The following is a 17,307-nucleotide window of genomic DNA, read 5'->3' on the forward strand; positions in this document are numbered from 1 at the left end:
ATGTATGAATTGTGCTGTATTGGAAGACATATCCCCCAATAACAGATGTATTGTGCTGTATTTGAAGACAAAGTCCCCAACACAACATGTATGAATTGTGCTGTATTGGAAGACACATTCCCCAACACAACATGTATGAATTGTGCTGTATTTGAAGACATATCCCCCAATACCAGATGTATTGTGCTGTATTGGAAGACACATTCCTCAACACAACATTGTATTGTGCTTTATTTGAAGACACATTCCCCCAATACCAGATGTATTGTGCTGTTAACTGTTGTCTTAAATATGGTCCTACAATTTGTACAATCTTATTAGAAAGATTATAGCATTACTGGAAATAATTATGGTGATCCTATAATCAAAATTTCAAAGTCATTTTATATATAATAGCAAATTTAAATTTTAACTTGAAGATGAAGTTCAAGGTCAGAAGGCTGTTGAAATACTAAGCTTACCTCTAACAATGTGTAACACACTTGAATGATGTCTCTAGGCAAAGAACTTACATTTTTTACAAAGTTATTGAAGAATTTGCTATGCGACCTTGAAGCTGAAGGTCATGGTCAAACTTTAGTGCTTAGCTTGAAAGATTACCTTGATAAACATGTGCAGACACGTCAATGACATCTCAAACTTCTTATTATAAGTTATTGAGCTTTATCCTATTTGACCTTGAAGATCACGGGCAAGAGGTCAAGGTCAAAAGTCAGACTATAAAAAGAAAGCTTGACTGTGATGATATGGGTTTAGACACTTGAATGGGGTATCTGTGTATTTACCCTTAATTATGGTAGAAAGACAAACTAGCTATTTGTCAAGGTTGGTCAAAGTCAAAGGTCAAATTCTCATTAGAAAGCTAAAATTAATAATGTGGGGTAGACACTTAAGTGGTGTCTGTATGTCAAATTATAGTGCTCATTAGAAAGCTAAAATTAATAATGTGGGGTAGACACTTAAGTGGTGTCTGTATGTCAAATTATAGTGCTCATTAGAAAGCTAAAATTAATAATGTGGGGTAGACACTTAAGTGGTGTCTGTATGTCAAATTATAGTGCTCATTAGAAAGCTAAAATTAATAATGTGGGGTAGACACTTAAGTGGTGTCTGTATGTCAAATTATAGTGCTCATTAGAAAGCTAAAATTAATAATGTGGGGTAGACACTTAAGTGGTGTCTGTATGTCAAATTATAGTGCTCATTAGAAAGCTAAAATTAATAATGTGGGGTAGACACTTAAGTGGTGTCTGTATGTCAAATTATAGTGCTCATTAGAAAGCTAAAATTAATAATGTGGGGTAGACACTTAAGTGGTGTCTGTATGTCAAATTATAGTGCTCATTAGAAAGCTAAAATTAATAATGTGGGGTAGACACTTAAGTGGTGTCTGTATGTCAAATTATAGTGCTCATTAGAAAGCTAAAATTAATAATGTGGGGTAGACACTTAAGTGGTGTCTGTATGTCAAATTATAGTGCTCATTAGAAAGCTAAAATTAATAATGTGGGGTAGACACTTAAGTGGTGTCTGTATGTCAAATTATAGTGCTCATTAGAAAGCTAAAATTAATAATGTGGGGTAGACACTTAAGTGGTGTCTGTATGTCAAATTATAGTGCTCATTAGAAAGCTAAAATTAATAATGTGGGGTAGACACTTAAGTGGTGTCTGTATGTCAAATTATAGTGCTCATTAGAAAGCTAAAATTAATAATGTGGGGTAGACACTTAAGTGGTGTCTGTATGTCAAATTATAGTGCTCATTAGAAAGCTAAAATTAATAATGTGGGGTAGACACTTAAGTGGTGTCTGTATGTCAAATTATAGTGCTCATTAGAAAGCTAAAATTAATAATGTGGAGTAGACACTTAAGTGGTGTCTGTATGTCAAATTATAGTGCTTAACATTTGTGCCAAGTTTTGTTAAAAATGAGTCATTATTATCAGAGATATGGCTGATGTACACATGCATGGACAGATGGGTAATTCCTATAGTTCTCGTCAGACTGTGTCCACTGGGGCTAATATTAGAATCATATTAGTATGACAATGTTGGCTAATATTATTTCATTATCTACATTTCAAAGACATATTATGTCACTATCAATATATCTGGATGAATTTTTAAAACCCCCCCCCCCCCCCCCCCCCCCAAAAAAAAAAAAAAAAAAAAATCATACAGGAGAATTAATCTAGGTTGTCATTTGGATTGTTGACAATATAGTGATAACATATCACCAATTGAGAATCACAAACAATCATGACCTGTCAACTATGCTACATGTTTTCAAAGAATCTGGATAAAAATTAATAAAAGTTGTTTGAAAAGTTACATTTTATCAAGAGTTTGGTTTGATACAAGTCAGAACATCAAACTATTCTGTATGCAAAGTACAAGTCAAATGACAGATTTGTACTTTTTGAGTCAGTCATCAAGTAGTAATAACTGTAAAGGCTTTATACAAATACAACTCCAAACTTCATTTTTATTGTAATTACCAATGATGTCACTTTGGGCAATGAAAAGTATTCACTATGATAACTAAGAAATAAAAAGTACAAACAATAACTTACCTTTGTTCTTTTGGAATGTTTTTGAAGTTCAAAAGGAAGGAGATCTCCACTAATGTTTTTGGTTTTTAACTGTCTTGGGTCTTTGGCAGATCTGTTGAAGGAGATACATGTATAACACAGAACAATTAAATTATCAAATTTAGTTACTAGTATACCATACATGTACTCTATTAGAAGGAGATATAAACACAGAACAATATCAAATTATCAAATTTAGTTACCGTACTGGACCTAGTTGGCTGACACAAGACAGAGCAAACCCTAGGGTATGGGTTTCTATGCTGAGGCATTACTCAGTGTTGTCAACGTCAACCACTTAATTTATGCTAAGTTATCCTAATTTATTTCTTCTTATTTTTAATTATACTAGTGTTACAATGTATATCAATGCAGTCAAATATTGTTACCATGTATATTAACATCATCTGGAGTCAAATATAATTATTTCTGTTTTAATGTCAGTTGAAGTCAAAGTCAATTGCTCGTAGGTTGTCTCCATCGTCACTTATCTGCAGAATTTTCTCAGAGATGTAAATGTCTCCTGTCCCATTAAGTACATTGGCAATACCAGTTGTCATGATAGCACATTTTATGACGTTGATGGACAACTTACTATGTAAATCAATATCAGAAGGTTCTGACTATAACTCAAATTCATGCAAATTAAATATATTAGTAGACTATAGACTTATTAGTACCCACAAAAAATTGTTACCGATGTATGAATTCTTTAAAATAAAGAGTTGATACTATATAAGACCAGTAGTTTTGTGATCCATTTTTACTCTTACTGAAATTTTGACATCGTAAGATGACCACAGGCAATGCTATGTGTATCCAACAACCGAGCCATTAGTCTGTACTCAGACGCAGATCATATTTTGTCGTATTCCTAAAAAATCCTTGTGAAATATTTATTTATTTATTACTAATTATGTACACATATATAACACATATCATGCAATATAATAATCAGCATGTATAGTGTACATTCTCTGTACTTTAAACATGATACAGAATGCGTGCTACTCCATGAAGATTCGAACACATATAATTTTATAATCCGATGTCTGTACCAACCTGGAAGCGCCCCCTAGTGTAGTGGTTAACAAGGCATCTAAGTTACACGTTCCATTTATAAATTAGCATAATATTTACATAATCATGATGGACAACCGAACAACTTCGATGCACAATTATGCATGTGAAATGATTTTTCACTGTTCATGGACAGTCCTAACCTTATCCCTGAACTGAACTGAATATTCTTTACTGAGGCTATAATTTTGTATAAACCATGTATTTCTTAGTGAGATACATCCATGCTATAATGTGTTATGTCAATGAACATTGTAATGCATGTAGTGTAGTGAACAGTAAATAAAGCTGCCCAATTATCGCAAGTTTTGTTTCTTCCCTGTTCTCTCGTTCCTCATGAGACTTTGTACTTGCTCATTAACAAAACTTTTAGTGGATCATTGTAACTGAAGTCTGTGGTCACTATTTTGTTGTATGTGAACAGCCTTACAATTACATGTATGCATCAACACATGATTGTTTGTAAACGCAGCTTTACAAAACATGTGGAAACTTCTATTCCTCTTTGATTCAGTCCACATACTGATCAAATCATTAATACATGTGTGGGCCTAATCTCACCCTTTATGGATGTAATTCTCATAATTATACTTTGCTGTACATATCTGTAATTCTCATAATTATACTTTGCTGTACATATTCTGTAATTCTCATAATTACACTTTGCTGTACATATCTGTAATTTTCTCATAATTATACTTTGCTGTACATATCTGTAATTTTCATAATTATACTTTGCTGTACATATCTGTAATTTTCATAATTACACTTTGCTGTACATATCTGTAATTTTCTCATAATTATACTTTGCTGTACATATCTGTAATTCTCATAATTACACTTTGCTGTACATATCTGTAATTTTCATAATTACACTTTGCTGTACATATCTGTAATTTTCTCATAATTATACTTTGCTGTACATATCTGTAATTTTCATAATTATACTTTGCTGTACATATCTGTAATTCTCGTAATTACACTTTGCTGTACATATCTGTAATTCTCATAATTATACTTGGCTGTACATATCTGTAATTCTCATAATTATACTTTGCTGTACATATCTGTAATTTTCATAATTATACTTTGCTGTACATATCTGTAATTCTCATAATTACACTTTGCTGTACATATCTGTAATTCTCATAATTATACTTTGCTGTACATATCTGTAATTCTCATAATTATACTTTGCTGTACATATCTGTAATTCTCATAATTACACTTTGCTGTACATATCTGTATTCTCATAATTATACTTTGCTGTACATATCTGTAATTTTCATAATTATACTTTGCTGTACATATCTGTAATTCTCACAATTATACTTTGCTGTACATATCTGTAATTCTCATAATTATACTTTGCTGTACATATTCTGTAATTTTCATAATTATACTTTGCTGTACATATCTGTAATTATCATAATTATACTTTGCTGTACATATTCTGTAATTCTCATAATTACACTTTGCTGTACATATCTGTAATTTTCATAATTATACTTGGCTGTACATATTCTGTAATTCTCATAATTATACTTTGCTGTACATATTCTGTAATTTTCATAATTATACTTGGCTGTACATATCTGTAATTCTCATAATTACACTTTGCTGTACATATCTGTAATTCTCATAATTATACTTGGCTGTACATATCTGTAATTTTCATAATTATACTTTGCTGTACATATCTGTAATTTTCATAATTATACTTGGCTGTACATATCTGTAATTTTCTCGTAATTACACTTTGCTGTACATATCCGTAATTTTCATAATTACACTTTGCTGTACATATCTGTAATTTTCGTAATTACACTTTGCTGTACATATCTGTAATTTTCATAATTATACTTTGCTGTACATATCTGTAATTCTCATAATTATACTTTGCTGTACATATCTGTAATTTTCATAATTATACTTTGCTGTACATATCTGTAATTCTCATAATTACACTTTGCTGTACATATCTGTAATTCTCATAATTATACTTTGCTGTACATATCTGTAATTCTCATAATTACACTTTGCTGTACATATCTGTAATTCTCATAATTATACTTTGCTGTACATATCTGTAATTCTCGTAATTACACTTTGCTGTACATATCTGTAATTTTCATAATTATACTTTGCTGTACATATCTGTAATTCTCGTAATTACACTTTGCTGTACATATCTGTAATTCTCATAATTATACTTTGCTGTACATATGTGTAATTCTCATAATTACACTTTGCTGTACATATGTGTAATTCTCATAATTATACTTTGCTGTACATATGTGTAATTCTCATAATTATACTTTGCTGTACATATGTGTAATTCTCATAATTACACTTTGCTGTACATATGTGTAATTTTCGTAATTATACTTTGCTGTACATATCTGTAATTCTCATAATTATACTTTGCTGTACATATCTGCAATTCTCATAATTATACTTTGCTGTACATATCTGTAATTCTCGTAATTACACTTTGCTGTACATATTCTGTAATTTTCATAATTACACTTTGCTGTACATATCTGTAATTCTCATAATTATACTTTGCTGTACATATCTGCAATTCTCATAATTATACTTTGCTGTACATATCTGTAATTCTCGTAATTACACTTTGCTGTACATATTCTGTAATTTTCATAATTACACTTTGCTGTACATATCTGTAATTTTCATAATTATACTTTGCTGTACATATCTGTAATTCTCATAATTACACTTTGCTGTACATATCTGTAATTCTCATAATTACACTTTGCTGTACATATCTGTAATTTTCATAATTATACTTTGCTGTACATATCTGTAATTCTCGTAATTACACTTTGCTGTACATATCTGTAATTCTCATAATTATACTTTGCTGTACATTTTGTGTAATGTTTGTAATTATACTCTGCCATACATATCTGTCATGCTTGGTAGTGATAGTGTTTGTTGTCTGTCTGTCTGTCTGTTTGTTTTTGTTTTTGTTTTGCTGTACACATAACTGCATTGCAGCTCCTGGGCTTCCTGTGTTTTGTATAGGAATACATTGTATCAATGATATATCAAATTTATTCTCCTGGCAACCAGTTACATATTCAAAACAAATTTGCAACATTTCTAGCAGATATCAAAAGTGTATACACTCACCTTTTCTTTAATTCTCTCTCTTTAGTCTTTCTTTGTAGGTATTTTTGAGATGGACACCAAACATAATACTTAGATGCCACAAATGTATCAGTCCAATCTTTCTTTAAGTCTTCCCAATCAAACACTTCATGCACCTCCACTTTCTTAATTGGAGGCACAGGTTTCAAAACATGTGGAGCACTATGTATTAACCGCTGATCCTCATGACTATGGGCAGAGTTACTGCTTGGTGATGTAGTTGGGGGCGGAGGGTTGGGAAGTACCATGCTGTATGTATTGACAATTCAAGGAAGAACATGTTAGAATACATGCAACACCTAAATGATATAATTGTCAATGTTTTGCATTGTTTTACTGAGGTTTGGGAACACTGATATTGGCAGATGAGAGAAAATATTGAAAAATTTGTATAGTTTGCTATACAAAAGCTATCATCCATAATACGACTGTGTGACATTGTGTGGTCGCAGGATAATTCACATTATGCAGTCGTATTACGCTATGGAGAATTTTACAGTCAAGGACATAGTAGAGGCACTCATTTTGTATTGGAGCAGCTATATCAGCTGCGGCAATCGGAATCAGAGATCACATGATACAGAATCTTGGCAAGTGGTCATCGAACTGCTATACTCGATATATTGCTAAGAAATATGATTCATAACATGCATGTACCCCTGTCGCAATCAACGTAAAAAGACGCAACACTAACGTTTGTTGCAATAGTGTCTACTGTGACTGCTATTCAAGCTATTAGCCATTAATATCCGCTATTAGCCATCAATAGTCTGCTAATAGCCAGCTACCAGCTAACAACCCTGGCTATTAATGGCTAATAGCTGCTATTAACGGCTAATAGCTTGAATAGCTGCATAGCCAGGCCCTGGAGAGTGCTGAGGGTTAGTAGCTGAAAGACAGCTGTTAGCCGGCTATTAATGGCTTATTGTGGCTATTAATAGCTAATAGCTCAAATAGCTGACTAGGGAGATATTTATACTATATTCCTGGTTTTACAATACTTCAAAACGAGCTATTTCCTGACAACTAATGGCTAATAGCCTTAATAGCTGCAGGGGGGGGGGGGGGATATTTATACTATACATGCATTCCTGGTTTTACACTGGTTTGTAATTAGCTATTTCCTGGCTACTAATGGCTAAACGGAAACTAATGCATGTGGTCAGACAGTGCTGAAACTAATGCATGTAGTCAGACAGTGCTGAAACTTATGCATGTAGTCAGACAGTGCTGAAACTAATGCATGTAGTCAGACAGTGCTGAAACTAATGCATGTAGTCAGACAGTGCTGAAACTAATGCATGTAGTCAGACAGTGCTGAAACTAATGCATGTAGTCAGACAGTGCTGAAACTAATGCATGTAGTCAGACAGTGCTGAAACTAATGCATGTAGTCAGACAGTGCTGAAACTAATGCATGTAGTCAGACAGTGCTGAAACTAATGCATGTAGTCAGACAGTGCTGAAACTAATGCATATGGTCAGACAGTGCTGAAACTAATGCATGTAGTCAGACAGTGCTGAAACTAATGCATGTAGTCAGACAGTGCTGAAACTAATGCATGTAGTCAGACAGTGCTGAAACTAATGCATGTAGTCAGACAGTGCTGAAACTACTGTATGTAGTCAGACAGTGCTGAAACTATTGTATGTGGTCAGACAGTGCTGAAACTAATGCATGTAGTCAGACAGTGCTGAAACTAATGCATGTAGTCAGACAGTGCTGAAACTATTGTATGTAGTCAGACAGTGCTGAAACTATTGTATGTGGTCAGACAGTGCTGAAACTATTGTATGTGGTCAGACAGTGCTGAAACTACTGTATGTGGTCAGACAGTGTTGAAACTACTGTATGTGGTCAGATAGTGTTGAAACTACTGTATGTGGTCAGACAGTGCTGAAACTATTGTATGTGGTCAGATAGTGTTGAAACTACTGTATGTGGTCAGACAGTGTTGAAACTATTGTATGTGGTCAGACAGTGTAGAAACTATTGTATGTGGTCAGACAGTGCTGAAACTAATGCATATGGTCAGACAGTGCTGAAACTAATGCATGTAGTCAGACAGTGCTGAAACTAATGCATATGGTCAGACAGTGCTGAAACTAATGCATGTGGTCAGACAGTGTTGAAACCATTGTATGTGGTCAGACAGTGTTGGAACTACTGTAAGTGATCAGACTGTTGAAACTACTGTATGTGGTCAGACAGTGTTGAAACTATTGTATGTGGTCAGATAGTGTTGAAACTACTGTATGTGGTCAGACAGTGTTGAAACTATTGTATGTGGTCAGATAGTGTTGAAACCATTGTATGTGGTCAGACAGTGTTGAAACTACTGTAAGTGATCAGACTGTTGAAACTACTGTATGTGGTCAGATAGTGCTGAAACTATTGTATGTGGTCAGACAGAGTTGAAACTATTGTATGTAGTCAGATAGTGTTGAAACTATTGTATGTGGTCAGACAGTGTTGAAACTACTGTAAGTGATCAGACTGTTGAAACTATTGTATGTGGTCAGATAGTGTTGAAACTACTGTATGTGGTCAGACAGTGTTGAAACTACTGTATGTGGTGTTGAAACTATTGTATGTGGTCAGATAGTGTTGAAACTACTGTATGTGGTCAGACAGTGTTGAAACTATTGTATGTGGTCAGATAGTGTTGAAACTACTGTATGTGGTCAGACAGTGTTGAAACTATTGTATGTGGTCAGATAGTGTTGAAACTACTGTATGTGGTCAGACAGTGTTGAAACTATTGCATGTGGTCAGACAGTGTTGAAACTACTGTATGTGGTGTTGAAACTATTGTATGTGGTCAGATAGTGTTGAAACTATTGTATGTGGTCAGACAGAGTTGAAACTACTGTATGTGGTCAGACAGTGTTGAAACTATTGTATGTGGTCAGATAGTGTTGAAACTACTGTATGTGGTCAGACAGTGTTGAAACTATTGCATGTGGTCAGACAGTGTTGAAACTACTGTATGTGGTGTTGAAACTATTGTATGTGGTCAGATAGTGTTGAAACTACTGTATGTGGTCAGACAGTGTTGAAACTATTGTATGTGGTCAGATAGTGTTGAAACTACTGTATGTGGTCAGACAGTGTTGAAACTATTGTATGTGGTCAGATAGTGTTGAAACTACTGTATGTGGTCAGACAGTGTTGAAACTATTGCATGTGGTCAGACAGTGTTGAAACTACTGTATGTGGTGTTGAAACTATTGTATGTGGTCAGATAGTGTTGAAACTATTGTATGTGGTCAGACAGTGTTGAAACTATTGTATGTGGTCAGACAGAGTTGAAACTACTGTATGTGGTCAGACAGTGCTGAAACTACTGTATGTGGTCAGATAGTGTTGAAACTACTGACAATGAATGACATTATTAAATTCCTTTGATTTTACCTGTCTATATGAGGAATACTTGGTAATGAACTGCTTCGTATGTGATGCAATGAACTCATATCTGGTGAGGGATAGCGATCTCTTGAGTCTAGTCCATAGTCATCTAACATGTTCACCACTTTCAAACTAGGTAGTCCAAAATCTATGAATAGAAATGTTTAACTTATTAATTTATATCCACTACTTTTGAACTAAGTGTAGGCAGACCAAACTCTATACAGGGTATCGATTTTAGTTTGGTAATAGCAGTATGGACAGAAACAATGTTGATATTCCTTTAATACCAGAATCGACATTTAAAGCAATAAGTATATATAAGGTTTTCATATACAATAATACATGTTCTGTTGACATCAATTAACAATAAACAGAATGATATACAGACAGACAGACAGACAGACAGACAGACAGACATACAGACAGACAGACAGACAGACGCACGCACACACACACACATACATACATACATACATACATACATACATACAAATGTCACCCATGTCATCATATCCAGTGAAGTGTTTAAATACATCTTCTGGAAGTTGCAAATAAATTGATCCAGATACTGTAATACAATGTAACAGCAATAATTAACCTACCATCATCATCATCATCACTGCCAGGAGAATCTTTCTTCTTTGGCAGTCCTACAGGTGACAATACCCTAGGTATATGTTTGACCAGTCTCCTTTCTGATGCCCAACATGCTGGGTGTTGACAGAAACCATTACATGATGTTTCATCAATCTTGGTTGGCATGGTTGATGACGACTTCATTCTTTCTGCCTCACACCATAATGTCCTGCCATAGCAATAAATATAGTACACTTTAAATTTCAAAAGACAACATACTGTAATAATATGACATACAAAATATTGTACATTCCACATGACATTACACTGTAATAACATGACATAATATTGTGTATTCCACATGACATTACACTGTTATAACATGACATAATATTGTGTCACTTTTACTTGCATGAGACCATATGTTCCAACAAGTGTCAAAACAGGGCTGAATATAACTAAAGTAGAAAAGTTTTTTAGTAAATACATCTATTAGTATTTAGAATATCATGAAGAGCTGCAAGATTAGAAGATACTTTGGCATGCAAATGTTGACAATGTGAAGTCCATGAGAGTGTAGAGTCAATGATAAGTCCGAGTGATTTTTCGACTTCGCTGAGGGAAAGAGACGCGTTGTTACAGATAACAGAAAAGGAGGTGGGCAAAGAAAGGTTCTTTTTAGGGGGAATTACCATAGCTTTGGATTTATTTGTATTAATGATCATATGGTTTTGATTACAGCAGTTGTGAACTTTAGACAGATCATCGTTAATAGTTTGATTTACTGTGGAAATATCAGGGGAGGAATATAGAAGAGTAGAGTCATCAGCATAGGTATTAGTATGGCAGTGTTCAACTTCTAAATGGAGGTCATTAATATAAAGGAGGAAAAGAAGAGGACCAAGGATAGAACCTTGAGGGACGCCAGACTTAATAGATAACATGGAAGAATTGCTATTTTTAAAGGAAACAAACTGTTTTCTGTCCTTAAGATATGAAGTGAACCAATTTATAGCCAAAGAATCAAAGTTGTAGAGTTTAAGCTTGTCAATAAGCAATGAATGGTTAATAAGATCAAAGGCCTTAGAGAGATCAAGAAAAATGATACCACTCCAGTTATTGTTATTTATTGCAGTATAGCACTGATTAATGAAATAAGTGAGAGCAGTCTGACAAGAATGACCGGGACGAAAGCCCGATTGAAATGAATAAAGAAGATTAAACTTGTTGAGATAAAGATACAGACTTTGGTGAACGTGGGATTCTAAAAGTTTGGATAAACATGGTAGAATAGAAATGGGTCGAAAATTGGAGCATTTATCAGTATAATTACTTTTATGAAGAGGAAGCACCTTAGCAATTTTCCAAGCAGATGGAAAGTGATTAATATTGATTATGCAGAGGTTAACAATTCTAAAAATGTGTAGCAATATAAGGAGCTGTAGATTTCAAAATCTTAGCACTTAAAAAATCATACCCGGTTGACTTAAAAATATCCAAATCCAGAAGGAATTTCAAAACGTTTGTTTGCGAGATACATGTAAGTGGAATTCGGAAGCTGTAATGAATGTCTTTAGAGTCAACAAAATTATTTAACTTAGTGGGATCAAAAGTCTCATGCAAAATATCTTTGTTGAGAGCATCTGCAATGTCAATGAAATGTTTGTTGAAAGCTTTGGCAATATCCATAGAAGATGTCAGTGCCATCAACATATAGCTTTCAGGGTTTAGACGGAGAAGACTTGGGATGAAGATCATGAATGGCTTTCCAAATATTGATGTTTGGTATTTTAATTATATTTAAATGTATTAACATTACGTAAAGGTTAACAGGTGGTCGCCTCAATTAGCATAGGTGACCTGTATATAAGGATGCCACGTCAGAGACTCTCGTTGCCATTCTGAATTTTTTGCTCCTCGTGTGTCATTTTGTGAAATTGCGGTTTTCGAAAATGGAGTTCGATGGTGATAAGCGAAAACCTCCTCAATGCAAGACTTGCAAGAGACCAGTCAAAGGACATGATGGTCCAACTGGAGAAGCCTGCAAGTTTGGAGTAGATATTGGTGTAAAACAGGAAAACGGTATAAACGAAGGAGCGGTTGGTGGAGAGACGATTGAGAACAACGATACTGATAGAGATGTATTGATAGGAGCTGTTGGTGAACTTTCACGTCGTGTTGAGCACCTGACAATGACTGTTAATGGCATGTCTGAGGCTCAGTTGACTATGCAAGAGCGGTTGACAAAATATGAGAGGGATAAGGATTCACAGGAGAAGCTAATAAGGGACAATGACGCGCGAGAGCGACGACTAAAGCATGAATGTGATGAAGGCATATCTGCTTCTGCTTTTCATGTTTCTTCAAAGACTGCTTCGCTTGGAGCAACGGCGGGAATTCGGAATACCTCTTTCCCTGTCCAAGAAAAGACTTTACGAGCAGCTAAAAGTGGTGAGTTCATAGACTTAGCAGATCTGATATCGTTTCAAACGAACCATGAATTCAGTGACAATGATGTAACGGTAGAGCATGGCGAGTTTGTCATACGACCGCGAAGAAGGAGAAGAACAATAGACAATTTTGATGACTGGCTGTCAGCATGGAACATTTATGAAAGCATTCTTGTAGCTGAACATTTGGTACCTTACAATGATTTATTATCCTATAGACAATTGATACAAGACTGTAATAAGAAGTATTCATGGTATTCAGTGTATAGCTATGATGTTAAATTTCGCTACAAACTTGCCAACAATCGTCAGTTGCGTTTCAGTTCTATTGATATTGATCTCTTTGTAACCACATTTGATTCTTCCACAGTTAAATCAAGCAATAGAAAGTGTTTTAGATGTGGTAGTTTCGATCATAGAGTAAGAGATTGTCCATTTCCGCCGGAATATTCGTTGGCGGAGAATAAGAAGGAAACGAAGATATCAAAAAAGTATGAGAAATGGGTTCATGACGGAAAAGAAGGTTGCAATTTGTTCCAATCTGGCAATTGTCGATATGACAAATGTAAACGAGCACATGTATGTAAACGATGACGAGGTCCTGAACCCGCGAATACATGTAAATGTAGCAGCTAAATCTCCTTTCAATTCCGATGTTTGGGAAAAATATCTTTCTTCTCACCCGAATAGAGAGTTTGTAAATAGATTGTTACATAATATTTCATATGGTGTTAATATAGGTTTTAAGGGCCAAAGGGTCAGTCGTATATGTACCAATTGGCCTTCTTCTCTCAAATACCACGAGGCAGTTGAAAAGTATTTGATGAATGAGATTAGGAAGGGTCGTAAAGCTGGTCCGTTCATCTACCCTCCATTTGAAAATTTTGTTGGGTCGCCAATGGGTGCCTTCCCTAAGAAGCGCTCGAATCCGATCAAATATCGTGTTATTAATGATTTATCGTGGCCACCGGGTATTTCGGTAAATGATTCTATTCCCACAGAAGAATTTTCTTGTCATTATTCTTCTATTGATGACGCGATAAAGTTAGTTAAGCATTACGGTAAAGGTACATTAATGGCCAAAACAGATCTTGCCGATGCATTTAGACATATATTAGTTAGACAGCAGGACTGGGAATTATTAGGTTCTACTTGGTTTTTTCAGCATCCGTCAACTGGTGAGTCACAACGTTTTTATGTCTTCGATATGTTTCTTCCTTTCGGCTTGCGTAGTTCCCCAGCTTGAATTTGCGGATGGTTTACATTTTGCAATACAGCAAAAAGGTGTTGAAGCATTACTTCATTATCTTGATGATTTTTTCACTTGTGGTCCACCTGATACAGATGTTTGTTATTCAAATTTAGATAATATTTTACAAGTTTCCGCAGATTTAGGGTTCTCTATAAATGCTCAGAAAACTATACATCCTACTCCAGTCATGGAATTTTTGGGGATTATACTCGATAGTATCAAGATGGAAGCGCGAATTTCTGAACAACGTCTTCGTGATACATTGGTTGAACTTGAGGGTTGGAAGCACCGCAGAACAGCATCAAAACGCGATTTGTTGTCTATAGTTGGAAAATTAAGTTTTATTTCCCGAGTGTGTAAACCTGGTCGTACCTTTATCCGGCGGTTAATCGATCTCTCTAAACGTGGTAAACATTTACATCACAGATTACGTATAACTAGTGCCTGCAGAAATGATATCGATTGGTGGCTTGAATATTTGCCTACGTGGAATGGCGTTTCTCTGTTCTATGACGATGAATGGTCAACAAACAGTGAATTGAACTTATGGACAGATGCGTCAAACAAAGGTTATGGGGCGTACTTTGACGGTCATTGGTTCTCTTGTGAGTTTGTACAACAACATGTTGATATGCAAATAGCATGGAAAGAATTGTTTGCCATTGTTGTTGCGGCAGCTACCTGGGGGGAGTCATTTAAACGCAAAAGAGTTCTGTTTCTGTGTGATAACGCTGCTGTTGTTGCAATATTAGCCAGTGGTTCTTCAAAAAACAAAGACATTATGTGCCTTGTTCGTAGACTATTCTTCATATGTGCAAAGTATAATTTTGAGTGCTCAGCAGAACATGTACCAGGTGTTAGGAATTCGATTGCAGATGCGTTATCGCGCTTTGATATTGCGCGTTTTCGTTCATTGGCTTCTGCTGCAGATGAATTTCCGACGGTTCATGCCAACATATTCAACTGCTTTTAAATTTACTGCTTTCTTTAGATTTGGAAGCAGAGGCTCAAAGGCTTGTTATTAGTGGAATTAAAGCATCGACAAGACGTTCCTATTCAGCTGGTCAACGCCTTTATTTACAGTTTTGCCACGACCACGCTATGGATCCTTTGCCAGCCAGTGAACATACACTAATTTGTTTTGTTTCTTTTCTTTACAAATTTCATTCTAAGTCGTTAAAGCATGGAACGATTTCTTGTTATTTATCTGCTATCCGTTCGTTTCACATTGATTCAGGTTTTGGTGACCCTCTTGAGGGTAGATTGCGATTAAAGAAGGCCCTTAGGGCAATTAAATTAGAACAAGGAGTTTATTTCAATCAGAAATTACCGATTACATTGGATATTCTCGAACAAATATTTGCCTTCATTGACCTTAGCATGCATAATGAGTTGATAATTTGGTCTGCTATGACGTTAGCACATTTTGGTTTCCTTCGCTGTGCTGAGTTTACTGTTCGTAATCCTTCAGATTTTGACAGAAATCTTAATTTGGTGGTGGGTGATGTATCAATCACCAATCAACGCTCGTCTTCATTTTTGACTCTTGTTTTAAAGACTTCGAAGACCGATCCATTTTGTAGAGGTGTTAATGTGTTAGTAGGTTGTTCACACCACGCGGTATGTGCAGTTTGTTCAATGATATTGTTATTAGAGTGGCATCAAAAAAATCAGTCGTCCTCTGATGCACCACTGTTTATGCTCAAAGGAGGAATGCCATTAACCAGATCTTTTCTGATTGGTAGACTACGTGTATTACTTGCAGTGATAGGTTTAGACCCAGATAAATTTGGAGGTCATAGTTTTCGCTCTGGAGGTGCAACTTCGGCGGCAATAGCGGGTTTCTCTGATTGGGAAATTAAATTACTAGGTCGTTGGTCAAGTGAAGCATACCATCGTTATATTAGAGCTCCTACTTCATTATTAGCCGGCATGGCACAGCGCATAACTTCAGGTCACAGATTTATATGTTGATATTTATTGGGCCTATTGTATATGTACATATACTATTTTGGGCAGGTTGGCCCATAAAGTATCCGAATTAAAGCCGGCCTGCAATGTGGCCCAATCTATTTGTACGTGTACTTGAGTGTTTGTTAATGGTATTTTAATTATATTTAAATGTATTAACATTACGTAAAGGTTAACAGGTGGTCGCCTCAATTAGCATAGGTGACCTGTATATAAGGATGCCACGTCAGAGACTCTCGTTGCCATTCTGAATTTTGGGATTTGTTGCAATGTCATGTGGAATACACAATATTATATCATGTTATTTGTATAATGTCGTGTAATGCACAATATTCTATATGTCATGTTATTACAGTGTAATGTCATGTGGAATACACAATATTATATCATGTTATTTACTCATTACACTCATTATTTGGATTTGTCGGCAATAAGCTTAGAGTAATAATTTTTCCTGAGGGATGATGTAAGCATGTTTACGTAGTTCCTTTGTTTCTTGTATTCAACAATATTATTTGATGCTTTCAACTTGTCTCTAACGTTACATGCATTATGAAGTTCAAGGGTATGCCAGGAAGGTAGATTTGCATAAAGAACTCGCTTGGATTTGAGTGGAGCATGCTTGTTGAAGATACTGGAGAAAGTTGAGACATATAACATGACATACAGAATATTGTGTATTCCACATGACATTAAATTGTAATAACATGACATATAGAATATTGTGTATTCCACATGACATTAAATTGTAATAACATGACATATAGAATATTGTGCATTACACGACATTATACAAATAA

General features: G+C 35.1%; 1 protein-coding gene across 3 annotated transcripts in view; it reads right to left on the reverse strand.

Moving 5' to 3' along the window:
- The window catches only part of LOC144440983 (uncharacterized), a 44,558-nt gene that overhangs the window by 24,939 nt on the left and 2,312 nt on the right, over nt 1-17,307 (reverse strand). For all 3 annotated transcript variants that reach the window (XM_078130479.1, XM_078130480.1, XM_078130478.1), the window contains exons 2-5: nt 10,861-11,063; nt 10,262-10,403; nt 6,829-7,095; nt 2,575-2,665 (exon numbers count right to left, since the gene is read on the reverse strand). In XM_078130479.1, the coding sequence (XP_077986605.1) occupies nt 2,575-2,665; nt 6,829-7,095; nt 10,262-10,403; nt 10,861-11,038 (678 nt within the window). In that variant the 5' untranslated portion in view covers nt 11,039-11,063. The remainder of the gene's footprint in view (nt 1-2,574; nt 2,666-6,828; nt 7,096-10,261; nt 10,404-10,860; nt 11,064-17,307) is intronic.

Source organism: Glandiceps talaboti, chromosome 10 (assembly GCF_964340395.1).
Source record: "Glandiceps talaboti chromosome 10, keGlaTala1.1, whole genome shotgun sequence".
Taxonomy (NCBI): domain Eukaryota; kingdom Metazoa; phylum Hemichordata; class Enteropneusta; family Spengelidae; genus Glandiceps; species Glandiceps talaboti.